Source organism: Nicotiana sylvestris, chromosome 1 (assembly GCF_000393655.2).
Source record: "Nicotiana sylvestris chromosome 1, ASM39365v2, whole genome shotgun sequence".
Classification (NCBI taxonomy): Eukaryota; Viridiplantae; Streptophyta; class Magnoliopsida; order Solanales; family Solanaceae; genus Nicotiana; species Nicotiana sylvestris.
In genome coordinates this window covers 11,039,265-11,065,604 of record NC_091057.1, presented here as the reverse complement: position 1 = coordinate 11,065,604, position 26,340 = coordinate 11,039,265, and the positions used below count along the sequence as shown (strand labels likewise).

General features: G+C 39.3%; 2 protein-coding genes across 2 annotated transcripts; both read right to left on the bottom strand.

Moving 5' to 3' along the window:
- Positions 1-6,232: 6,232 nt before the first annotated feature.
- On the bottom strand, positions 6,233-8,720 carry LOC104228245 (uncharacterized). Its single transcript, XM_070173475.1, has 4 exons — positions 8,675-8,720; positions 7,493-7,752; positions 6,401-6,799; positions 6,233-6,298 (listed from the first exon to the last, which is right to left on the bottom strand). The coding sequence occupies exons 1-4, from the start codon at positions 8,718-8,720 to the stop codon at positions 6,233-6,235; spliced, it is 771 nt and encodes a 256-aa protein (XP_070029576.1).
- Positions 8,721-23,420: 14,700 nt separating this feature from the next.
- Positions 23,421-24,098, bottom strand: LOC138890103 (secreted RxLR effector protein 161-like). Its single transcript, XM_070173461.1, has one exon. The coding sequence runs from the start codon at positions 24,096-24,098 to the stop codon at positions 23,421-23,423; it is 678 nt and encodes a 225-aa protein (XP_070029562.1).
- Positions 24,099-26,340: the final 2,242 nt, after the last annotated feature.

Sequence of the window (26,340 nt, the reverse complement as noted above, 5' to 3'; positions counted from 1 at the left end):
ATGTAACACCTCAGAAATTTTTTGAAGTATTTAAGTTAATAAGAAAGTTGATGTGCGCTAATTATATTATTTTGTGCGCAAAGACGGACTATTAATATGATGGACATCAATTGGATATGATAATAAGCGTACGAAGTATATTATAAGTGATTTGGGGTCTAAGGAGAAGCCTAAGTCTAAGCCAAGTTAGAAAATTTCAAGATAGGCTAAAATTCTAAATGAGCAAGCACAAGATCACACTTTGGACGAGCACATCTACATATATATAAGGTATTATGTGATGCAGAACCTATCAAATTAAAGGTCTTTGAGTCTAGTGTCTAACTCTTCAAACCGTTCATCATTTGGACATTTGTACAAAGAGTTATGATGGATTTACTGAAGGCGGGTAATGCTGTGTTCTGGGCAGAGGCAAATCGCAGTTACCCAATGCGATTTATAAATCGTATTCGACACCTGCGACTTACCTGGACATATTACAAAACGCGAGTTTCAGCCATTTTTAACACATTTGGAGCTATGGAGCTCGGATTGAAGTGATATTTGAGGCGATTTTCACCATATGGATTGGGGTAAATGATTCTAACTCGATTTTGGTTAAAATACATGAATCTATTGTTGTTTTTATCATGAAATTAGTGAATTGGGTTGAAAATGGTAGATATTCTCTATACCTTAGATTTAAGATTTGGAGGTCGATTTGTTGTTGGAATTTAGTAATTTTGGTATGGTTGGACTCATGGTTGAATGGGCGTTCATATTTTGTAACTTTCATCGGATTCCGAGACGTGGGCCCCACGGGTGATTTTTTATCTAATTTCGGATTTTATTGGAAAATTTGGTATATTCACATGGGATTGATTCCAATAATCTGTATTGATTGTATTGAATTATTTTTGGCTAGATTCGAACCATTCAGAGTTGGATAATCGAGGAAAAATGTCAATTATTGGATTGAGATAGCGTGATTTGAAGTAAGTATCTTGCCTAATCTTGTGTGGGAAAATTTCCCCTTAGGAATTGAGTATTGTGTGGAAATTGTGTGATTGAAAACCATGTACGCGAGGTGACGAGTACGTACTTGGTTTATATGTGCAAACTATATCGGTTAAAATTCGTAGACAACCTTATGTATTAAATTAGAAAATTGTTGGGACTTATTAAATCTCTTATTTGTCATGTCTCATTCCTTATTTGTCTAGATTATTTTTATATGATAATTTGGTGCGATTGCTAATTGACTTTTGTGTGAATTCTGTGTTTGTTTGAGTTGCTATTTTTATGGAAATAATTTTCATATTAATTTTATCTACATACAATTTAAATGAGATATTTAGTTAATAAGATGAATAAATCTATTTATTTCATGAAGTTGTGAATTAAAAAAAATGTGTTGTCCCTTGATGAATTTCTTTTCAATTCATGTTGTTGAAATTGATATTGAGTTATAAAGGCTGTAAATCATATTGAGGCGAAGTGTTAAATTGTGAAATATTATTTTGTTGAGTTTTCACTCCCAGATATTTTGTTAGAATTTTTGTGCGCATTATGACCGAGCCGTGGGCTTCTTATTGTGGAAAAATAATGTATTGTTGATTCATGTGACAAGTTGTAATATTTGGGCAGCTGATGTGCAATTTGTGATATGTTGTAATATTTGAGCACTTGACGTGAAATTTGTGATATGTTGTAGGATTTGAGCACTGGATGTGAAATTTATGATATGTTGTAATATTTGAGCACTTGACGTGGAATTTGTGGTATGCTGTAAGATTTGAGCACTGGATGTGAAATTTGTGATATGTTGTAATATTTGAGCACTTGATGTGCAATTTGTGATATGCTTTGATATGTGATCACTTGAGGTGCAAGTTGTATTATGCTGCGATAATTGGGCACTTGAGGTGCAAGTTGTATTATGTTGTGATATTTGGGCACTTGAGGTGCGATTTGTGAAATATTGTGATATTGATACGCATGCGCTGATATAAGGCCAGGGTGTTTTAAACGCATGCGGTGAGATAAGGGTGACTTGAAACGCGTGGCTAGTAGGGGAACTACTAGAAGTCATGCGATATGATAAGGGTAGCTAAAACGCGGGATGCTATTTCGGGAAAAATTGTTTTATTTAAAATTATATGTGAAGGCTCCCGCGGTGATATAAGAAAATGAAATATTGTGAATTTATTTATGATTTAGGACTACGAGGCAGTACCTCGGTAGTGCCCTGTTGATATATCTTTATTTATGTTCTTGTCTTTGGTGATTTTGTTTCATTAATATGTAAATTCTTATCTTCTTCCGTGATGTACTAGTTGACATTATTATTATTATTATTATTATTATTATTATTATTATTATTATGTGTTTTGTGCTCCTTGTTGCATTGTGTTCGCTTTGACTTTTTAGTACGAGACTTTGAAGATTTATATTTTTGGTTTTTAGTGATTTTCAATGATTGAGTTGTTTTAAATAAAAGAAATTACTATTATTTTTTAAATTAATAAGTTTTACATCCAAATCAATAGTTTATATGATGCTTTAATTTAAGTGCAATGTCATTTTCTTCACTCAAACTATTTGTAAAGTAAATTGGTCGTGCATATTTTTTTATATATTGATATTTTTGGCATGTGAGTTGTCCGTGCAGTTGTGATAGAAATATGGGCACGAGGTACCGTGGAAATATGAAAGTGGGGTGAGGCCCGTATTACGAAAAATATGAAGGTGGGCTGAGACCCGTATTTTTATGATTGTAAAATGAGGTGTCACAATGTGACTTTTATTTGAAAGAATTATATTCAAAATATTATTTCAAAGAATTAGATTTGAAGGATATTTATTTGAAGGAAGTATATTCGAAATATATTTATTGGTAAGTATTATATTCTAAAGATTATTATTTGGAAAACTTTTAGATGAAAGATGTGTAATTGAAGGACTTGATTAAATGGTTGTACTTGTAATCATAGTTTGTTGAGCGATATTTATGGTGTTCCTGTTGTCCTGTTGTTTATATCACTAGTTGATAATTATTGGTATCATTGCTATTTGTTTCCTATTATTGTGGTATGCTATATTGCATAGGTTATTAGATGTGTCTTGACTTTACCTCGTCACTATTCCACCGAGATTAGTCTTGATACTTACTGGGTACCGCTATGGTGTACTTATACTACACTTCTGTACATTTTTTATGTACAGAGCTAGGTATTGGAGATATAGAACTCGGAAAGAGTTAGAGAGTGATTGCAAGGATTCAAGGTAGAGCTGCTTGGTCGTCGTAGTCCCTTGGAGTCTTTCCCTTTTATCGTACTATCATATATTATTCGAGCAGTATTGTATATTTAATTTCCTTCAGATCATTTCATGTATTCAGTTAGAGTTCGTGACTCAGTACTACCAGTCTTGGGAGGTTGTATCTTTATTTTTGCTGTTGGTTTCGATTATCTATTTTAAAAACAAAAATGGCTTGAATTGTTATTATAACCGGCTTACTTAGTCTTAGTTACTAAGTGCCATCACCACTCATATGGTAGGATTTTGGGTTGTGACAATACGCCAACTCAGTAAGTAATAAAAGTAAATAAGGTATGAGAAATACGAAACACATAAAAACGCGTCATCAAATCATAGTAAGTACAGTCTTTCTTTCCAACAGTGTGTATATATATAGACACACACACATTAAACCATCACGCTTAAAAAGCCGATTTCAGTAATATCATTTGAGAATGTAATTTCCAGCACTTTCAATAAAATTTCCAAGAAGTTTAGTGTAATAGGGATATAAATCATAAGTAGCCTCTCGGGCAAAAACATGCATCGTAAACCGCCCCTCGGGCATAACATCACTCAGAATCAGTCCCTCAACATGCCTCACTATCACTCATAATCAGCCCCTCGGGCAACCTCACAACCACTCATGCCTCCCAATCACTCGTCACTCGGCACTCGCACCCAGTAGGTACATGCGCTCACTGGAGTTGTACAGACTCCGAAGGGGCTCCTATAGCCCAAACGCTATAACAAGCCATCTAGTGGCATAATCAGTCAGGCTCTCGGCCTCTCATATATCATAAAAATAGTGTAACATGTTGCAGCGGGAAGCTCGATCCCATAATATTCTCACAACGCAAGTCCTCGGCCTCACTTAGTCAAAAACTTCTCAAGTCACTCGGGCTATCAGTAAAATAGGGTGCTCAGCCCAACATATCATTTTATGCATCAAATAGTATAAATGAGACTGAGTTTTGAAATCAATTAAACATAGCATGACTGAGTGTAAATCTTAAATCAACACAGTGAGGAAATAGCAGTAAAAACTCCGTAAGGGTCCAAACAACTTGGCACGAGGCCCAAATACGGCATTCAGCCCAAAAAGTAGTAAATATCTCTAAAACATAAAATATCATATGATTTCTTAGTCAAATACACAACTTAATAGTTTCTACGGGACGAACCAATTAACAATACCCCAATAGTATACGCCCCACACTCGTCATCTAGCATGTGCGCCACTCCAAAATAGTGATACAATGTGAAGTTCGGGGTTTCATACCCTCAGGACAAGATTTACAATTATTACTTACCTCAAGCCGAATGAAAAATCTACTCCGCGATGCCTTTGCCACGCGACTCGGCCTCGAATCTATTCACAATCAGATTCATATCATCAAAATACGCTAAAGGAACAAATCCCACTCGAAAATAACCAAATTACATAAAAAAATCCCGAAATTGGCCAAACCCGACCCCGGGGCCCACATCTCGGAATTCGGTAAAAATTGCAAAACTGAATCCTTACAGTCTCACGAGTCCATACATACCAAATACATCAAAATCCAACAACAAACGGCCCTTCAAATCCTTAAATAAAAGTCTCCAATTTCAAGCCCTAATCCCCCAATTTTAACCCTTAAATTCCACTAATATCATGATTAAACAATAGAAAAATCATCACAAACACAAGAAATGAAGCCCAAGTAACTTACCCAATTGATAACCTTCAATTTCCTCTTGAAATCACTGCTCAAAGCTCCAAACCTGTCCAAAAATGGTGAAGAAATGAGTGAAAATTCGCGAAGGCAACCTTATATAGGTTATGTCCAAAACTCTCGCACCTGCGGCCCCTAAAGACGCACCTGCAGAAAATCCATCGCAGGTGCAGTTTTCACTTAACCCAAGGAAATCCGCTTCTGTGGTCAATATCCGCATTTGCGGTCTCGCAGATGCGGCCCAATGTGCGCACCTGCGAAAATTGCCTCAGCCCCACATACTTCGCATCTGCGACATGCCTCACGTATCTGAGGCCTCGCACCTGCGGTCCCTAATCCGTAGGTGCGGAAATGACAGAAACAACAACCGCTAAACCAAGTTCCAAATATTTTTGATGACCACCCAAAATCACCCCGAGCCCCTCAGTGCCCCAACAAAATATACCAACACGTCATATATCATCACCCAAACTTAGTCGACCTTCGAAACACCCAAAAAAAATATCAAAACACCGAATTAATCCAAAATTCAAGGCTAAGGATTTCTAAATTTCCGAAATTCGCCAACGATGCCTAAACCACCCAAACCACGTACGAATGACCTGAAAATTTGCACACACATCCCAAAAGACACTACAAACCTGCTCCAACTTCCGGAATTCTATTTCGACCCCGATAGCTAATTTTCCACTGCCGTGCCAAAAATTCAATTTCTCCAATTCAAGTCTAATTCTACCACGAACCTCCGAATAACATTCTGAATACCTTCATAAGTCCCAAATCACCTAACAAAGCTATCCGAACCATAAAAACCACATTCCGAGACCTTATTCCCATAAGTCAACTTCCGGTTGACTTTTCCAATTATTCAATCAACTCAAGAGACTAAGTGTCTTATTTCTCTCCACAACCACTCCGAACCCGAGCCAACCGACCCAACACAACACAAATGAGCTAAACAACACATAATAAAGCATAAATAGGGGAAACGAGGCTGAATTCTCGGAACGGCCGACGGAGTCGTTATACATATGCAAGTCATTCTTCCTCTCCTTATACGGCCTACTCTCTTTACCAGATGAATCACTTCCGTAGTCGAACACTCCGGGATGAATCCAAACTGATTCTCGTAAATAGACACGTATCTCCTCACCCTGGCCTTTACCACCCTCTCCCAAACCTTCATACTGTGACTCAACAGTTTGATACCCCTAAAATTATTGCAATTTTGGACATCACCCTTGTTCTTGTAAAGCTGAACCATCATACCCCAACCTCCATTCTTCGGGCATCTTCTTCATCTTAAAAATAACATTAAACAACCCAGTGAGCCACACCAAACATGCTCACCTCGTGCTCTACCAGAATTCCACCGAGATTTAATTTGGCCCCGTTGCTCTGACCCTGCACATCTCACGCATCGCCCCTTCTACCTCCTCTACCGTAATCCACCTACTCTCGGAGTGCTCCAACTCATCCAGCACAATGCATCTATCCCCCTCCTCATTCAACATTTTATGGAAGTATGTCTGCCATCTTCTTCTAATAAGTGCCTCGTCCATCAATACTTTGCCATCCTCGTCCTTGATGCACTTGACTTGGTCTAAGTCGCGGGCTTTCCTCTCCCTCACCTTGGCCAACCGGTACAACTTTTTGTCCCCACCTTTACCCCCGAGCTCCTCGTACAAACGAGAAAATGCTACATTCTTAGCCGTCGTAACTGCTAACTTTACCTCTTTCTTTGCCTTTCTATAACACTCCCGATAAGTCCTTTTTTCCTCCTCATTTGTACTCTCCACTAGCTTCAAATACGCATTTTTCTTAGTTTTCACTTTACCTTGGACCTCTCTATTCCACCACCAGTCCCCTTTATGAACCTAGGAGAGCCCTTCGTGACCCCTAAGACCTCTCTAGAAGCTACCCTAATGCAATTCGTAGTCATGAACCACATACTAGAAGCGTCCCCTCTACTCATCCAGGCCCTCATAGCCAACAACTTCTCCCCTAACTCTTGAGCTTTGTCCTTGGTCAAGTTACCCCACTTGATCTTAGGTTTCCTACACCCCACCCTCTTCCTCTTACTCCCCTTTATTTTTAGGTCCATAACTAGGAGCCTATGTAAGGTCGTGAGGTGCTCACTTAGGATGACCTTGCAATCAGTGCACATACCTTTATCATATATCCTGTAGAGAAGATAATCTATTTGAGTATTGCCCATTGAATTTCGGAAAGTGATTAGGTGCTCTTCCCTCTTGGAAAACTCGAGTTAGCTATAACCAAATCAAAATCTCTAGCAAAATACAACAGTGAATTACTTCCCTCATTCCTATCCCCAAAACCGAACCCGCTATGCACATCATTATAACCCCTAGCGCTAGCCCCAATATGGCTATTGAAATCTCTGCCAATGAATAGTTCTCAGTGTGCGGGATACTACGCACCATTTAGTCCAAATCCTCCCAGAATCGCTTCTTGACCTCCTGGTCCAAAACTACCTGAGGATCATATGCACTAATCACGTTTACAGTAAACCCACCAACTATAAGCTTAATACTCATTAACCTATCATTTACCCTTCTAACCTCAACTACGAGCTCCCTAAGGTCCCTTTCAACTAAAATACCTACACAATTCTTACCCCCAGCATTTCCTGAGTACCATAGTTTTAATCCGTCTACATCTCGTGTCCTAGTACCCTTCCATCTAGTCTCCTGAACAAACGCTATGTTGATCTTCCTGTTCTGAAGAATCTTACCTATGTAGGCAAGAGGTATTAGTGTTTACCTAATACCTTTTGCTTATAGTGGTGGTAGTGAACGATGTGAGAGTAAGGTCATGTCCTCGGGTTGGGTTGGGGGTGGGGTCCAGGGGTGGAAAGAGGGGGGGTAAGAAAGCCTCTACGTTGAGAGTTGGGTCTTGGAACATTGATTTTACAAAAAAATATTAATTTAAAAATTAAATTAAGGCTGAAATAATTGAGTGAGAGAGGGATATGGGTGTTGAAGGATGAAGATCTAAAAGTTGAAGGCAAAGGTGGTCTGATGATTAGAGAAAATGTGGAGTGGGAGTTACAGGCAGGGATGGAAGAGGAGAAGTTGAGAAATAAAGTTACGGCAATTTTAAAAGGGGGCTCATGTGTCAGGTATGGATGTACTTTGTCCATGGAGGATGATTAGAGAAAATCCTCTCCTCTGAGGCCGATCACATCCGCTTTTGGAGCCCCTCGCCTTTGAGTACGGTAGCAGCCCAGACATGTGGAGTGAGAGTTACTGGCAGGGACGGAAGAGGAGAAGTTGAGAGGTGGAGTAGGGCATTTTAAAAGGGGGGCCATGGATCAGGTATGGATGTTGGGTGAGGTTTTAATTTAAGTGTCACGACCCAAAACTTATCCTGTCGTGATGGCGCCTAACGTTGTACTAGGCAATCCGACATTCCAAATACTTCCAATACTTTTAATTGAAAAATGAGCTAAAGTTGTTTAAATAATTAAAGCTCTCATAAACTGAATATAAAATACAAAACTCAATACGGAAGTTCCCAAAATTAGAGTGTCACTGAGTACATGAGCATCTATACACCACAAGATTGAGAATATTGTCTATGAAAAACTGAAACTGAATACATAGAGCTAGAATATAAGGAAGGAGAGCCATGAACTGCGAGCGGCAGGCAACTACCTTGAAATCTCCAAATGATCAAGTTGCACAGAGAATCAACACCCATCGTGTCCAGAAATACCTGGATTTGTACATGAAGTGCAAGGTGTAGCGAGGGTACAACTAACTCAGTAAGTAACAAGACTAACTAATGGGCTGAAAGTATTGACGAGCTTCATGGATATAGTTTAATTACAGAAATTATAACATAAGAAGATAGGCATGCTTTCAAGTTCGACAATTAAGGCCAAAACAATTAATTCATGACAAGTTACTTGAAACAGGATATAATATCTCTCAGAAATATCATGATAGTAAAATATGCCAGTTGAAGTATATAAAAATGAAATCAAGTGCATAATCTCAGAGCCATAGTCACTCAGTCCTCCTATTTACTCCAACCTCACAGTCGCTCGGCACTCGCGCTCAACACTCTAACTCGGCACTCGCACTCAGTGGTACTTGTGTCACTTGGGGTATGTACAGACTTCGAAGGGGCTCTATCAGCCCAAGTGCTATAACAAGTCAATCATGGCATAGATCAATGAAATATGTTGTGGCATGCAACGCGATCCCATAAATATCTTCACAATCAAGCTGTCAGTCTCACTTAGTCATCAATCTCTCTAATCTCTCGGGCTCTCAATAATCATGATAATCAGCCTAAACAACGATGATATAATGCATCAATAAAGAACAATTGAGACAGAGATATAATATGAAAGTAAACTGTGATTGAGTATAAAACAACAATTTACCAGATAATTCAACATGTAACACAACCCATGTGGGTCCCTACAGTACCAACACATAGCCTAACCATGATTTATAATATGACTTGCGGTTTAATTTTTTATAACATATGGAGAATACACGGATATCAATAGAGTATTCAACTATACAATTCCATGGAATTGGCCAAGTCAAAATTCCTACGGTGCACGCCCACACGCCCGTCACCTAGCATGTGCATCACTTCAACACCAATCACATAACACGTAATATGGGATTTCATACCCTCAAAACCAAATTTAGAACTGTTACTTACCTCAAACCGGGCAAATTTCTACTCCAACATACCTTTGCCTCGCGAAACGGCCTCTGAACGCCTTGAATCTAGCCACAAACAATTCCATACAATCAGCATGAGATAAAGGGATCAATTCCATAATAAAATACCAAGCTCTTAATGAAAAGTCAAAAAGTCAATTCAAAAGTTGGCCCTCCAGGCCCACGTCTCGAAATCGGGTAAAAGTTACAAAAATCTAAACACTCATTCGGCCATGAGTTCACCCATACCAAAATTACTTTAAACCTGATACAAAAATCTCGATCAAAACCTTAAAATTCGGCCTAACAACTTTTCTCCATCTTTCCCCAATTTTTCATCCCAAATCACTAATTAAATGATGAAATCAAAGACATAAACATGAAAAATAACCAAAAATAGGTAAGAATCACTTACTCCAATCGCACATTTGAAAATCTCTCCAAAAATCGTTTCCCAGCAAACTTCCAAAATCAAATTTGTGTTATGAACTTAAACCTCGTTTTTGAAATTTAACATTGTTGCCTAGTTATCCTTCATCGTGAACGAGACCATCTTCCACTATTTGCGAAGCACAAAACAAATTGCCCCTCTGATTTACCTTACGCAAAAGCGGAGACATCCACGTGAACGCGAACCAATGCTTCCTCAAACCCGCGATTGCGCCCTCTTCATGCAATCACGAAGAACAAACGTGTGACCCTGGCTATGTCTCCTATACCCTACACGGACGCGGCCTTAATTTAATATCAAGATTTTGATTTTGTTAACAATAGACTAGGACAGTTGGCTTCTGTTTAGTGTCTAATAGAAATAGTGTGGCTGGCCAAGTTTTGGCATGCTATTAAATTTTAGCCAGCATTTTACATGTTGAGGAAAACAAAAAGCCACCTTTTAATTAAAATTAGCGGTGAAGGACCTTTTTACCTTTTGATCATCTTCTTCCTTTTGCCTTGGTATTCAAATACAGGGCGGAGCTATCGTTATAGTTATTAATTCGGCAAAAATCCAGTAAATTTAGCTCAAATTATATTTTGTGTTAAAAAATTATTTAATATGTATAAATAATCTATTCATAACCCAATAAACAAAAAAATTGTTGTCCAAAATCAAGAAGTTAAGGTCCTAGCTCCGCCTCTCTTTAAATGTTTCAGATTAGACACATGTGGCAAATACCTAAAAAGTCATTTCTAACAAGCAAATAAGTTGCAAGGCCAATAGTTAGAGAGACAATTTGGTAGTAGTTACTTAGTACCTTTCATCTATTCATTAATTCCTACATTATGCAGTTGTCACTGCATTTTTCTCGTACATTAGAGAGTGTAAACTTATGCTATATATAGCATTCTTTATAAGGAAGGAAAGTACATTATTTGTAAGTTGAGTTTGATCATGTTCAGTTGGTCATATATAGTGATTATTTATTCCAACTATATATTTTTCTTCTTTATTATTCTCATTTATTTATTTTTCTTTTTGTTTAGAATGTTAAATTTGAGCAAAAGGAAATGGAGTTGGCTAAATTTCAGAAGAAAAAAGTAGTTTCCAAAAAAGCAAGCGAGCTTAAATAATAATTGAAACCATACATATAATTTAAAATGAATTTCTATGCACTTCATGACATTTTATTTCATGTTGACATCTAATTCATGTTAGAAAAGACTCAAGTTGAGCAAAAAATGGAACAAAATAACAAAGTTTAGAAAATTTTGGGGATACAAAAAAAATTCATAAATTTCATTGGATAAAAATAAGGAGAGCTTATTGAATTAACCCTAAAAAGGAACAATTCAAGAATTGAGGTCTTTGTGTTTAAAAAATATCAGATTATCCAACGCATTGTAGGGAATAGAAGTTAAGGGGAAGACTCATAGTCGTTTGTGGGATTTGCGTTAAGTTCCTTACTTCTTTCACATAGTTGGCAAGTGAACTGAGAGATTTGGTCAAAATTCACTAGTAATAAATGTTTTCATTTTTCGAATATTGAAAAGCTAAAAAAATTAAATATTTCCACTTGATTTCTATCAACTTTCACCAATAATAAGTTGAAATACAAACTGACTTATAATCGAGTAAGTTCTTAGAAGGAATCACAATCAAGAACTGTATTACATTAATACTACCACTTTACGAATAACTTGTTTAATTTTATTTGCTTGAATTTATGGATGTGTCAATTCATAATGGCTTAAATTGTAAACATAAATTCTTTAATTCATACCAGAATCTTGAACATGATAATCTTACATATATAATCGCTCTAGAAACGTAGCTGAAGTGGAAGCCATTATTAAGAAGCGGAAGCGTTAATTGAAATTAGTTTCTCGCCCCTTGCCCTAACTTTCGTTACCGCCGACTTTAGTGATGGAAGAGAGAATAAAAAATACGATAACCCTAATGGGTGGTGAGACGACAAATATATAGAGGTTCTCACTTAATCTGTTACGTTCATCAAGTAACTGGTCAAACGTATGAGATTTAATTATTAATTAAATATTAATTATGGGCCGTAAACTTATTGGGCCACCAATAAACGTAAAAAATTCTTTTTCCCACTTGTCCAAATAATCAAATGATATTAATATTTTATATAACAACATTAGTTGCACATAAATAAATCTGTTCTATAATATCCATCACAAATACCACAATACGATAAACTAGTAAATCTGAGTTATGGCGATTATATATAATTTTTCTACATACTCCCTTACATATACTATAACATTAGTAACTAATCATATCAGGTCCATAAGCTATAAATATTATGGTCCATAATAATATCTCATTGAGACTTATCCTATAATATCTCAAAACAATAATGTGTACACCATTATGAGAAACAGGAAATTATTAATGTATATCAAAAACAAATAAATGAGCTTAGAGTGTCAAAACATCATAAATACATCAATCATAAATACATCCAAGACTCGTTCTATGTACATATTCTTTAAATATCTTTGGTTGTAAACCTGTAACTATCCAGCCGGTTGTTTCGAGAGTTATAGCCCCATTTTCCCCATTTCATTTCTTTTATGATTTTCAGCTATATTTGATATATCGGGTTAGTTGGTTCGGGTCCGGAGTGATTTCGGAGTGTAATGAGACATTTTGTCTCTTATTTAGAAGCTTAAGTTGGAAAAGTAAATCGGATGTTGACTTATGTGTAAACGATCTCGGATTTGAATTTTTATGATTCTGTTAGCTCTGTTAGGTAATTTTGGACTTAGGAGCGCATCTAAAATGGAATTTGGAGGTCCGTAGTAGAATTAGGCTTGAATTGGCGAAAGTTCGAATATTAGCAATTTTGGTCGGTAGTGAAAAATTTGATATTAGAGTCGGAATAGATTTTCAGAAATTGGAGTAGGTTCATAGTATCATTTGTGACATGTAGGTAAAATTTGAGGTCATTCGGACATGGTTTGGTAGGTTTCGATGTCATTTTTCAAATTTGGAAGTTTAGAAGCTCTTAGGCTTGAATCTGAAGGTAATTTAGTGTTTTGATGTTATATTGGATGATTCGAAGGTTCTACTAAGTTCGTACAGGGATATATGACTTGTTGGCATGATGGTTGAGGTCTCGAGGGCATCGGGTATGTTTTGGGTGGTTAATGGATCAAGTTTGAAATTTGGAGAATTGTTGAAGTTAGTTGTTGCTGGTGTAATCGCACCTGCGAGGGTATTGCCGCAGGAGCAGTGGGGCTGATGCAGGTGCAGGAGAGTGTTGTAGGAGATAACCTCATGTATGAGTGGGTTTGCGCACCTGTGAGCCCACAGAAGTGGGTAATTGCCCACAGATGCGAAAGAGAGGTGGTCAGGCAGTGGCCGCAGGTACGAGGTTATTTCCGCACCTGCGAGGTCACAGATGCGGATAGGGAGAGCAGGTGCGAAGTTGGGAGTGTTAGTGATTTTTTGCAAGTGCGGAGGTTTTTGCGCAAATGATGCACCGCAGGTACGCATTTTTAGCCGTAGGTGCGAAAAGCATGGGCAGAACCAATAAATAGAAGACTTCGCGAATTTTTATTCATTTCCACCATTTTCAGTTGGACTTTTGAGCTTTTTGGGTGATTTTGAAGGGGATTCAAGGGTTTTTCAGTAAGGTAAGTTTCTTGAGCTCTAATACTCCTATCTATTGTATTTTCCCGTTGTTTTATCATCTAATTAGTAAGGTTTAGGAGTGAAAATGAAGGGTTAGTAATTGGGATTTTGGAGAGTGCAAATTTAGGATTTGAGGGACCAAATGATGTCAGATTTTGATAAATTTTGTATGGTTAGACTCGTGAGTGAATGGGCTATCAAGTTTTTCAACTTTTGTCGGATTTCGAGACGTAGGGCCGAGTTTGAGCCAATTTCGGGTTGTGGGTCTAATTTGGTAGTTTTTCTTGTGGAATTGCTTCATTTAGTATATATTAATGGCATTGTACTTGTTGTGACTAGATTTGGAGCATTTGGAGGCCGAGTCGAGAGGCAAGAGCATTGCGAAGTAGGGATTTGTTCGGATTGAGGTAAGTAACGTTCTTTAATCTTGTCTTGAGGGTATGAAACCCCAAGAAATTCTTATGATGTTGGTATTTAGAGTGACGCACATGCTAGGTGACGGGGCTGTGAGCGTGCACCGTGTAGGATTGAGACTTGGTCCGTCCCGGTAGACTGTAAAGTCAAATAGCCATTGTTATTACATGTTCATTCTTGTTTTTGAGTTATTAACTGTCTTACATGTTATAAACCATGCTTAGGTTATATGAAAACATTATTGGGGCCCGCAGTGGTCATGAACTTGTTGTATTGACTGCTAAATTGTTGTCTTGTACTCAAACACTGTTTACTTATGCATTTTATCTCAGCTCTCTCTCATGATTTTATTAGTACTAGTTATATTCCTTGTTTGGGTTGTTGTTGTGATAATAGTGAGGTTGGAGAGGCTAGTGACTGATATAGGGCCTGAATGCTGGGTAAAGAGTTGTGTGAGATATATTGGATTGGACTACATACTGCAGTAATATTGGATCGGGTTGCACGCTGATGCCCTTCGGGACATGTCATCGGATCGGGCTGCAACATCAATACTTGGATGGGGATGCATCCTGCAATAATGTATGGATTAGGTTATACACCGCATCAGTATTGGGTCGGACTGCACGCCGCAGAAATGTAGCACTAGGGCTGTAGGAGCCCCTCCGGAGTCTGAACACCCCCAGTAAGCGCATGTACCTTGATTGCGAGTATTGAGGTTGAGAGCCGAGTGATTGAGCTATTGAGATAGATGAGTGACAGTAGTCCTGTGTGGCTGTACTTGCTTTTATTTGTTGTTGCACGTTGTTGCTAATTGTTGTTGTTTTGATATTTCGGAGTACTTATACTGTTTTCACTTGAACTCAAAATGCCTTGATTTTAGAACATCGGTTTGGAAGCATGCCTAATTTCCTTCATTGAGATTTCTGGAAAGAACTGTATTTTGTGTAGCTCAATTTTGTTACTCAGTTCCTTATTTAATTATGTTACTTACTGAGTTGGATGTACTCACATTACTCACTGCACCTTGTGCGCATATTCAGGTGAGCCCATTCGTAGAATCGTTGAGTCCGTGCTTTTGTGGTTGTCGGAGACATATGAGGTAGCTGTCGGCGTCCGCAGCCCTTGATTATCCTATATTGTCATCTTTTCTTCCTTTTTTTGGTATTAGTAGAACATTGTAAACTCTGATTTTAATCTGGTTTAGATGCTCATGACTTAGTGACACCCCGATGTCGGGCTTTCTTTTCCGCACTTTTATTTGAGGTGAACTCTTTTATGAAGGTTCTATTATGAAGATCTTTGAATTATCTTTTGAAATAAATATTGATGTATTTTTGGTAATGTATCGGCTTTTCTAGTACCACGATAGGCACCATAACGACAAGGTTAGTTTTGGGTCGTGACAAGTTGGTATCATACCCTAGGTTACATAGGTCTCACGGGTCATGAGCAGGTTTAGTAGAGTCTTGCAGCTCGGTACGGGGACGTCCATACTTATCTTTGAGAGACTGCAGAACTCTTAGGAAAAATCTCACATTCTTGAATTCTTGTCGTGCGAACATGTTGATTCTACCGGTCAGGAGGTCAGCCATCATTACCACTAGCCAAGGTCGTGAGAGGCTGAGGCCGCTGTCGAGGCCGTGGTAGGGGTAGAGGTGCAACTCACACAGTAGTCGGGGCAGTACCTGTAGACCATCCAATTGCTCCAAACCAGGACCAGGTCCCAGTCGCAGATGTCCAAACGGGACTAGCTCAGAAACCACCGGTGCTTATTGTGATTCCTGGACTTCAGGAGGCCCTAGCTCAGATTCTGTCAGTGTGTACTGGCCTTACTCAAGCGGTCTCTATTTCTACGATCGTAGATACTTCTCAAGCTGGGGAAGGCACTCAGACTCTCGCCGCCCACACACCGGAGTAGGTTGTTCAGGGACTCCAGACACCGGGGGCACCACCAGCCCAGCCGGTTGTAGCTGCTCAGGATTATGTGGTTCTTGATATTCCTGAGGATGAGCAGTGTAGATTGGAGAGGTTTGGGAGACTCCAGCCTCCATCTTTAGTGGTGCAGAGGGTGGGGATGCACAAGGTTTCTTGGAAAAGTGTTAGAGGATACTCCGTACTGCAGGCATTCTGGAGACCAGTGGTGTCTCCTTCACTACTTTCCAATTCTCTGGGGCTATATTCAATTGGTGCGAGGCTTGTGAGAGGCGTAGGCCGGTTGGCACAGCACCCCTTACTTGGAAACAGTTCTCCGTTAGCTTCCTAGAGAAGTTTGTACCTTAGTCCCGCAGAGAGGAGCTACGCAGACAGTTTGAGCAGCTTCGTCAGGGTGATATGTCTGTGACACAGTATAAGATACGATTCTCAGAGTTGGCCCGTCATGCGATCTGGTTGGTTCCCACTGACAGAGAGAGGATCAGGAGGTTTATAGATGGCCTCACTTTTCAGCTTCGATTGCTTAAAACCAGAGAGTGTCTGGTGCTACTTTTGATGAGGTTGTTGACATTGCTCGACAAATTGAGATGGTTCACGGTCAGGAGAGGGTTGAGAGGGAGGTCAAGAGGCCTCGTGGACAGGGTGGATTCAGTGGTTCTCCTTTTGGGGGTTAGTTCCAACATAGTAAAGGTCGTCCATTCAGGCATGCTCAGACAACTCACCCAGTTCACCATGGTGCGTCATCTAGCCATGGTTCTCACAATTATCAGCAAGGTCGCTCATATCTAGGTGCCCTCGCAGCGCAGAGTTATTCTCGTGCTCCATCGGGTCAGGGTTCGTCTATGCCGAGTCCTTCTATTAGTTATCCCGGTGCTTGGGGATCCCTTCAGTTACCAGTGCCAGCATTGGGGTGTTGCTATGAGTGTGGGGAGTTTGGTCAAATGAGGAGAGAGTGTCCCCGTCTAGTGGGAGGTCCTGCTGCATAGAGGATTCAGTCTATGTCATCAGCATCAATTCCTCCACCACCCGCCCAGTCAGCTAGGGGTAGCCTGAGAGGGGGAGGCAGATCAAGAGGTGGCCAGGAACATTTCTATGCCCTCCCAGCCAGACCAGATGCCATTTCTTCAGATGCTGTGATTACAGGTATTGTTTCAGTTTGCCACCAAGATGCCTTGGTATTATTTGACCCTGGTTTCACGTATTTATATGTTTACTCGTATTTTTCTCATTTTTTGGATATGCCCTATGAGTCTTTAGTTTTATCAATTCATGTATCTACTTCTGTGGGCGATACTATTATTATAGATCGCGTATATCGGTTATGTGTGGTGACTATTGGGGGTTTGGAGACCCGAGTGGACCTTTTGTTGCTCAGTATGGTTGACTTGGATGTTATATTGGGTATGGATTGGTTATATCCATGCTATGTTACTCTAGATTGTCACGCTAAGACCGTGACATTGGCGATGCGGGGATTTTCGAGGGTTGAGTAGAGTGGTTCTATAGATTATGTACCAAGTAGGGTGATTTCATATTTGAAGGCTTGTCGTATGGTTGACACGGTTTGCCTATCTTATTTGGCTTTTGTAAGGAATATTAGTGCAGAGACTCCTACCGTTGATTCTGTTCCAGTGTACGTGATTTTCTGGATGTGTTTCCTGCAAGCCTGCCAAGCATGCCGCCTGACAGGGATATTGACTTTAGTATTGATTTGGTGTCGGGCGCTCAGCACATCTCTATTCTACTGTATTATATGACATCGGTGGAGTTAAAGTAATTGAAAGAACAACTTTAGGAACTCCTTGATAAGAGGTTTATTCGGCCTAGTGTGTCACCTTGGGGTGCACTAGTTCTATTTGTGAAGAAGAAGAATAGTTCCATGAGGATGTGCATTGATTACAGGAAATTGAACAAGGCCACAGTTAAGAACAAGTATCCTTTGCCTGGTATTGATGATTTATTTGACTAGCTTTAGGGAGAGAGGGTGTTTTCCAAGATTGATTTGAGGTTCGGTTATCACCAGCTAAAGATTTGGGATTTGGATATTCTTAAGACAGCTTTCAGGACCCGTTATGGCCATTATAAGTTCTTGGTGATGACTGTTGGGTTGACCAATGCCCCAGCAACGCTCATGCATTTGAGGAATAGTGTATTCCAGCCTTATTTGGACTCATTTGTTATTGTATTCATTGATGACATCCTGGTGTACTCTCATAGCCAGGAGGAGCATGCTCAGAATTTGAAGATTGTATTACTGAGATTGATGGAGGAGAAGCTTTATGTAAAGTTCTCCAAGTGTGAGTTTTGGCTCGATTGAGTAGAATTCATGGGACACGTGGTTTCCAGTGAGGGTATTCAGGTGGATCCGAAGAAGATAGAGGCGGTGTAGAGTTGGCCTAGACGGTCCTCAACCACGGAGATTAGGAGCTTTCTTGGTTTGGCGGGTTATTACCGTCGCTTTGTGGAGGGATTTTCATTTATTGCATCGCCCTTGACAAAATTGACCCAAAAGTGTGCTCCATTCAGGTGGTCGGATGAGTGTGAGGAAAGCTTTTAGAAGCTCAAGACTGCCTTGACCACAACTCTAGTGTTATTTCTGCCATCAGCTTCAGGTTCTTACACCGTGTATTGTGATGCCTCTAGGATAAGCATTGGATGTGTTCTGATGTAGGAGGGTAGGGTGATTGCCTATGCCTCGCGCCAGTTGAAGACCCATGAGAAGAACTATCTTATCCATGATCTTGAGTTAGCAACCATTGTTCATGCCTTGAAGATTTGGCGCCATTACTTGTAAGGGGTTCATTGTGAGATCTATATTGAACAATGGAGTCTGCAACATCTATTTAAGTAGAAGGATCTTAATTTACATTAGCGGATATGGTTGGAGCTTTTTAAGAACTATGATATAACTATTTTGTACCATTCGGGGAAGGCCAATGTGATGGCCGATGATTTGAGTCACCGGGTGGAGAGTTTGAGGAGTTTAGCATATCTTCTGGCAGTAGAGAGACCATTAGCATTGGATATTCAAGCCTTAGCGATCCAGATTGTGAGATTGGATATTTCGGAACCGAGTCGGGTATTGGCTTGTGTGGTCTCCAGGTCTTCTCTTTATGACCATATCAGGGAGCGTCAGTATGATTACCCCGATCTACTTGTTCTATAGGACAGGGTCTGGTGAGGTGATGCTAGAGATGTGATTATTGGTGATAACGGTGTGTTGAAGATGCAGGGTCGTATATGTTTGCCTAATGTAGTTGGGCTTCGGGAGTTGATTCTTGAGGAGGCCCACAGCTCACAGTACTCTATCCATCCGGGTGTCGCGAAGATGTACCATGATTTGAGATAGCACTATCGGTAGAGGCGGACGAAGAAAGATATAGTTGGGTTTATAGCTCGGTGTCTCAACTGTCAGCATGTTAAGTATGAGCATCAGAGACCGGGTGGCTTGCTTCAAATATTAGAGATCTCGGAGTGTAAGTGGGAGCGGATCACCATGGACTTTGTAGTTGGGCTCCCATGGACTTCGAGGAAGTTCTATGCTATTTGGGTTATTATGGATCGACTAACCAAGTCTGCACACTTCATTCCAGTTGGTACTACTTACACTTCAGAGCGGTTGGTTGAGATTTATATTTGAGAGATTGTTCGCCTACATGGTGTCCCAGTTTCCATCATTTCAAATAGAGGTACTCAGTTCACATCGCAGTTTTGGAGGGCTGTGCAGCGAGAGTTGGGTACTCAGGTTGGGTTGCACAGTTTTTCACCCTCCGATGGATAGACAGTCCGAGCGCACTATTCAGATATTGGAGGACATGTTGCGTGCTTATGTCATTGACTTTGGGGGTTCATGAGACCAGTTTCTGCTGCTTGCGGAGTTTGTATATAATAATAATTATCAATCGATTATACAGATGGCTCCTTACGAGGCTTTATATGGGAGGTGGTGTAGATCTCTGGTAGGATGGTTTGATCTATGTGAGGCTAGGCTCTTGGGTACTGACTTGGTTCAGGACGCATTAGATAAGGTGAAATTGATTCAGGAGCGGCTTTTCACGGTGCAGTCTAGGCAGAAGAGCTGTGTGGATAGGAAGGTCTATGAAGTGTCTTTTATGGTTGGGGAAAAGGTGTTGCTGAAGGTATCACCCATGAAGGGTGCTATGAGGTTTGGGAAGAGGGGCAAGTTGAGCCCCTGGTTTATTGGGCCTTTTGAGGTGCTTCAGAGGATAGGGGAGGTGGCTTATAATCTTTCCTTGCCACCCATCTTGCCGAGTGTGCACCTAGTGTTTCATGTTTCCATGCTCTAGAAGTATATTGGAGATCCGTCCCATGTTTTGGACTTCAGCATGGTTCAATTGGAGGGTGATATGACTTATGATGTGAATACGGTAGCCATTTTGGATTGGCAGGTTCGAAAGTTGAGGTCAAAGGACATAGTTGTAGTGAAGGTGTAGTGGAGAGGTCAGCTTTTGGAGGAGTCCACTTGAGACTTCAAGTATATTTCTAGACCCGTTCGAGGATGAATGTTTGTTTAAGAGGGGGAGGATGTAGCAACCAGGCAGGTCGTTTTGAGAGTTATAGCCCTAGTTTCCCTATTTCTGCTTCTTTTGTGCTTTTTAGCTATATTTGATGTATCGGGTTAGTTGGTTTGGGTCTGGAGTGGTTTCGAAGTGTAATGAAACATTTAGTCTCTTATTTAGAAGCTTAAGTTAGAAAAGTCAATCGAATGTTGACTTATGTGTAAACAATCTCGGATTTAAATTTTAAAGATTTTGTTAGCTCCGTTATGTGATTTTGACTTAGGAGCACGACCAGAATGGAATATGGAGGTCCGTAGTAGAATTAGGCTTGAATTGGCGAAAGTTTGAATTTTGACGATTTTGGTCGGTAGTGAAAAATTTGATATCGGGGTCGGAATGGATTTCCGAAAGTTGGAGTATGTTCATAGTATCATTTGTGACGTGTGGGTAAAATATGAGGTCATTCGGACATGGTTTGGTAGGTTTAGGCATCGTTTGCGGAATTTGCAAGTTTAGAAGTTTTTAGGCTTGAATCCGAGGGTAATTTGGTGTTTTGATGTTGTTTTGGGTTATTCTAAGGTTCGACTAAGTTTGTATGGGGTTATATGACTTGTTGACATGTTTGGTTGAAGTCCCAAGTGCCTCGGGTATGTTTCGGGTGGTTAACAGATCAAGTATGAAGTTTGGAGAAATGCTAAAGTTGATTGTTACTGGTGTAATCACACCTGCGAAGGTATTACCGCAGGAGCATTGGGGCTGACATAGGTGAGGGAGAGTGTTTGACTAGAGAGAACCGCATGTGCGAGTGGGTGTGTGCACTTGCGAGCCCGCAGAAGCGGGTAATTGCACGCAGATGCTAAAGAGAGGAGGTCGGGCAGTGGCCGCAGGTGCGAGGTTATTTTTGAACCTGCAAGGTCGCAGATGCAGATAGGGAGCGCATGTGCGAAGTTGGGGGTTTTAGTGTTTTTCTGCAGGTGTGGAAATTTTTGCGCAAATGCGGCACCGTAGGTGCGCAATTTTAGCTGTAGGTGCGAAAAGCCTGGCAGAACCTATAAATAGAAGATTTCGCGAATTTTTGTTCATTTGCACCATTTTTAGTTGGACTTTGGAGTTCTTTGGGGTGATTTTGAAGGGGATTCAAGGGTTTTTTAGCGAGGTAAGTTGCTTGAGCTCTAATACTCCTGTCTATGGTGTTTTTCCGTTGTTTTATCATCTAATTAGTGGGGTTTAGGAGTGAAAATGAGGGGTTAGGCTTGGGATTTTGGAGTGTGTAAATTTATGATTTGAGGGACCAAATGATGTCGGATTTTGATAAATTTCTTATGGTTAGACTTGTGAGTGAATGAGCTATCAAGTTTTGCAACTTTTGTCGGATTTCGAGACGTGGGGCTGAGTTTGAGCTAGTTTCAGTTTTTGCGTCTAATTTGGTAGTTTTTCTTGTGGAATTGCTTCCTTTAGCATATATTAATGGAATTGTACTAGTTGTGACTAGATTCGGAGTATTTGGAGGCCGAATCGAGAGGCAAGACCATTGCGAAGTAGGGATTTTTTTGGATTGTGGTAAGTAACGGTCTTAAATCTGGTCTTGAAGGTATAAAACCCCGAGAAATTTATATGATGTTGGTATTTGGTGGTGATGCATATGCTAGGTGACGAATATGTGAGCGTGCACCGTGTGGGATTGAGACTTGGTCCGTCCCGGTAGACTGTAAAGTCAAATATCCATTGTTATTACTTTTTCATTCTTACTTTTCCATTGTTATCCATTGTTATATGCAAACATTGTTGGGACTCGCAATGGTCGTGAACTTGTTGTATTGACTGCGAAACTGATGTCTTGTACTCAGTCACTGTTTACTTATGCATTTTATCTCAACTCTCTATCATGATTTGATTATTACTAGTTATATTCCTTGTTTGGGCTATTATTGTGATAATTGTGAGGCTGGAGAGGCTAGTGACTAATATAGGGCCTGAAATGCCGGGTTGAGAGATGTATGAGATATGTTAGATCAGATTGCGCACCATAGTAATATTGGAATGGGTCGCACGCCGCAACATGCCTTGGGGCAATGTTATCGAATTATGCTGCACGTTGTAGCAGTACTTGGATCGGACTGCACACCGCAATAATGTATGGATCGGGCTGCATGTCGCAGCAATGTATGCATCAGGCTGCACAGTGCACCAGTATTGGGTCAGGCTGCACGCCGCAACAATATAGCGCTTGGGTTGTAGGAGCCCTTCCGGGGTCTGAAATCCCCCCAATGAGAGAAGGTACCTTGATTGCGAGTATGAGGCTAAGAGCCGAGTGATTGTGCTGTTGAGATAGATGAGTGACAGTAGTCCTGTGAGGTTGTACTTGCTTTTATTTATTGTTGCACGTTATTTCTAGTTGTTGCTGTTGTGATATTTTTGAGTACTTATATGGTTTTCACTTGAGCTCAAAATGCCATGATTTTAGAACATCGGTTTGAAAGCTTACCTAATTTTCTTCACTGAGATTTCTGGAAAGAACTGTATTTTGTGTAGCTCGATTTTGTTACTCTGTTCCTTATATAATTTTGTTACTTACTAAGTTAGAAGTACTCACGTTACTCCGTGCACCTTGTGTGCAGATTCAGGTGAGCCCGTTCATAGAGATTGTTGAGCTCGTGCTCTTGTGGTTGTCGAAGACATACGAGGTAGTTGTCGGCGTCCTCATCCCTTGATTCTCCTCTATTATTATCTTTACTTCCTTTTTTTGGTATTAGGGGAACATTGTAAACTCTAATTTTAATCTGGTTTGGGTCGTGACAAAACCTTTCGTTAACAAATCTGCAATCATGAGATCATTTCTAATATGCTCAAGTGACACTCTTTGTTTCTGAACTTCCTCTTTGACGGGAAAGTACTTTAATTTCATATGTTTGGCACCTTTGGAGTAATTATCATTCTTGGAGAAGAATACTGCTGTCGAATTATCACAGTAAATTTTCAGCGGCTTGGTAATAGTGTCGACAATCCCAAGTCTTGAAATAAAGTTTCGCATTCCTAATGCATTAATTATGGCTTCAAAACATGCCATAAATTCTGCTTCCATCATGGATGTAATAATGACAGAATGTTTGGCACTCTTCCATGATATTACTTCTTCAGCTAATTGGAACAAATAACCAAACGTGGACTTTCTAGTGTCAATACATCCAACGAAATCTGAATCCGAGTATCCAACAACTTCCAAATGCTTGGATCTTCTATACATGAGCATGTGATCCTTCATTCCTTTCAGGTACCTTAAGTCTTTCTTTGTAGCTTTCCAGTGATCAATTCCTAGGTTACTATAACATCTTCTTAGCATTCCAACCGCAAAACTAATATCCGATCTTGTGCAAGTCTGAGCATACACCGAACTACCAGCAATAAAAGAGTAAGGAGTTGATTTCATTTCTTTTAGTTCTACATCATTCTTAGGGCATTGCATAAGAAAAAATTTATCCCCTTTTTGAATTGGAACAATTCATGCTAAACAATTATTCATGTTAAATCTCTCTAGAACTCTTTCGATATAGCCTTTCTGAGACAATCCCAATAATCCTTGTGATCTATCACGGAATATTTCTATTCCTATCACATAGGATGCCTCACCCATATCTTTCATTTCAAAAATCTTAGAGAGAAAATCTTTAGTCTCACGCAATATGCCTAAATCATTAACAGAAAGTAGGATATCATCAACATATAGGACTAAAAATATAAACTTGTTCCTACTGATCTTTTGGTATATACACCGATCAATGGTATTTTTTACAAATCCAAAAGATGTTATGGTATCATTAAATTTTATATACCATTGTCGTGAGGCTTGTTTTAGTCCATATATTGACTTCTTCAGTTTACACACTATTTAACCTTTTCCATTAGTTTCAAAACCATCTGGTTGGTCCATATAAATTTCTTCCTCGAGGTCTCCATTAAGAAAGGCAGTTTTCATATTCATTTGGTGTAACTCTAAATCATAATGAACCATCAAAGCCATAATAATTCTTAACGAGTCTTTCTTTGAGACCAGTGAAAATGTCTCTTTATAATCAATACCTCCTTTCTAAGTATAGCCCTTGGAAAAAAATCTGGCTTTATATCATTCAATATTGCCATTTAAATTGTGTTTGGTCTTAAAGACCCATATGCACTCGATTCTTTTAGAACTTTCTGGCAATTCAATGAGACCCTAGACTCTATTGTATTCCATGGATTTTAAATCTTGCTTCATGGAATCAATCCATTTGTCAAACTCATTACTTTGTATGGCTTGTGAATATGAAACCGGATCCTTATTAAGACCAATGTCAAAATCCGATTCTTGCAAATAAACCAATAATCATCTGAAATAGCCGATTTTCTAAATGACATTTCTTTTGGTTCATTTATGTTGGATATTTGTGAATTAGTTTCTTCATGAAGTGTTTCATCCAAATGTTGCTCTACTTTAACAACTGGAACAATATTTGGTATTTGTGTGGAAGTAGGCATATTCGTGGATAATGGAATATTGACCCTTACCTCTTTTATTTTCACACTTTGCTTTTCAACACTTCCACTAAATTCTTGAACTATGGTTTGGACAGTAAAACACATACCCTTTAGATTTCTCTAGGTAACCAATAAAGTAAGAGCTTACTATTCGAGAATCTAATTTCTTTTCTTGTGGATTATAAACTCCAGCTTCCGCTGGGCAACCCCAAACATGCAGGTGCCTTAAATTAGGGGTCTGTGGAATTGCCTTACTAGGAATCCTGTTTAATAAATATATAGCGGTTTTAAGATCATATATCCACAATGATTTGGATAGTGATGAATTACTCATGATGCTCCTAACCATATCCATAAGTGTTCAATTAGACCTTTCTGCAACACCATTTTGTTAAGGTGTTCCTGGCATAGTATATTGTGCACATATGCCACGTTCCTCGAGGAACTTTACAAATGGAACCTGGACATTATCCTGATTCATTATATTTTCCATAAGATTCACTACCTCTATCTGACCTAATGATTTTTACCTTTTTATCTAATTGTCTTTCAACCTCATCACCAAACACATTGAGAGTATCTGTTGCTTGAGATTTTTCTTTCAATAAATAGATGTATCCATAACGTGAAACGTCATCGATAAAAGTGATAAAATATTTTTCTCCACCAAAAGATAAACATCAAAGGATCCACAAATATCGGTGTATATAATTCAAGAAGCTGGGTGCTTCTTGTGGCACCTTTCTTACTATGCTTTGTTTGCTTTCCCTTAATGTAATCCAAACATATAGTAAGATCAGTAAAGTTTAAATTCGGAAGATTCTCATTCTTTACTAATATTTCTAACCTTTCTTTGGATATATGACCCAAACACCTATGCTACAAGTAAGAAAAACTCGCATTTAGTGAACTACGTTTAATTCCAACATTATGTTGAACAGTAAGAAGGGATTCAGAAAAATCAATATCAAGTTTTAATTTATATAAACCAGAACCATAAAAAAATACCATTCTTATATAAATTGAAACAACCATTTTCAAACTTTAAATCAAATCCAGAAACATCAAGTCTTGAAAGAGAAATCAAACTCCTAGAAACTGAAGGTACATAAAGAGTCTATAATAGATCAAGGTGACGTCCAGTCTCCATAATTAAA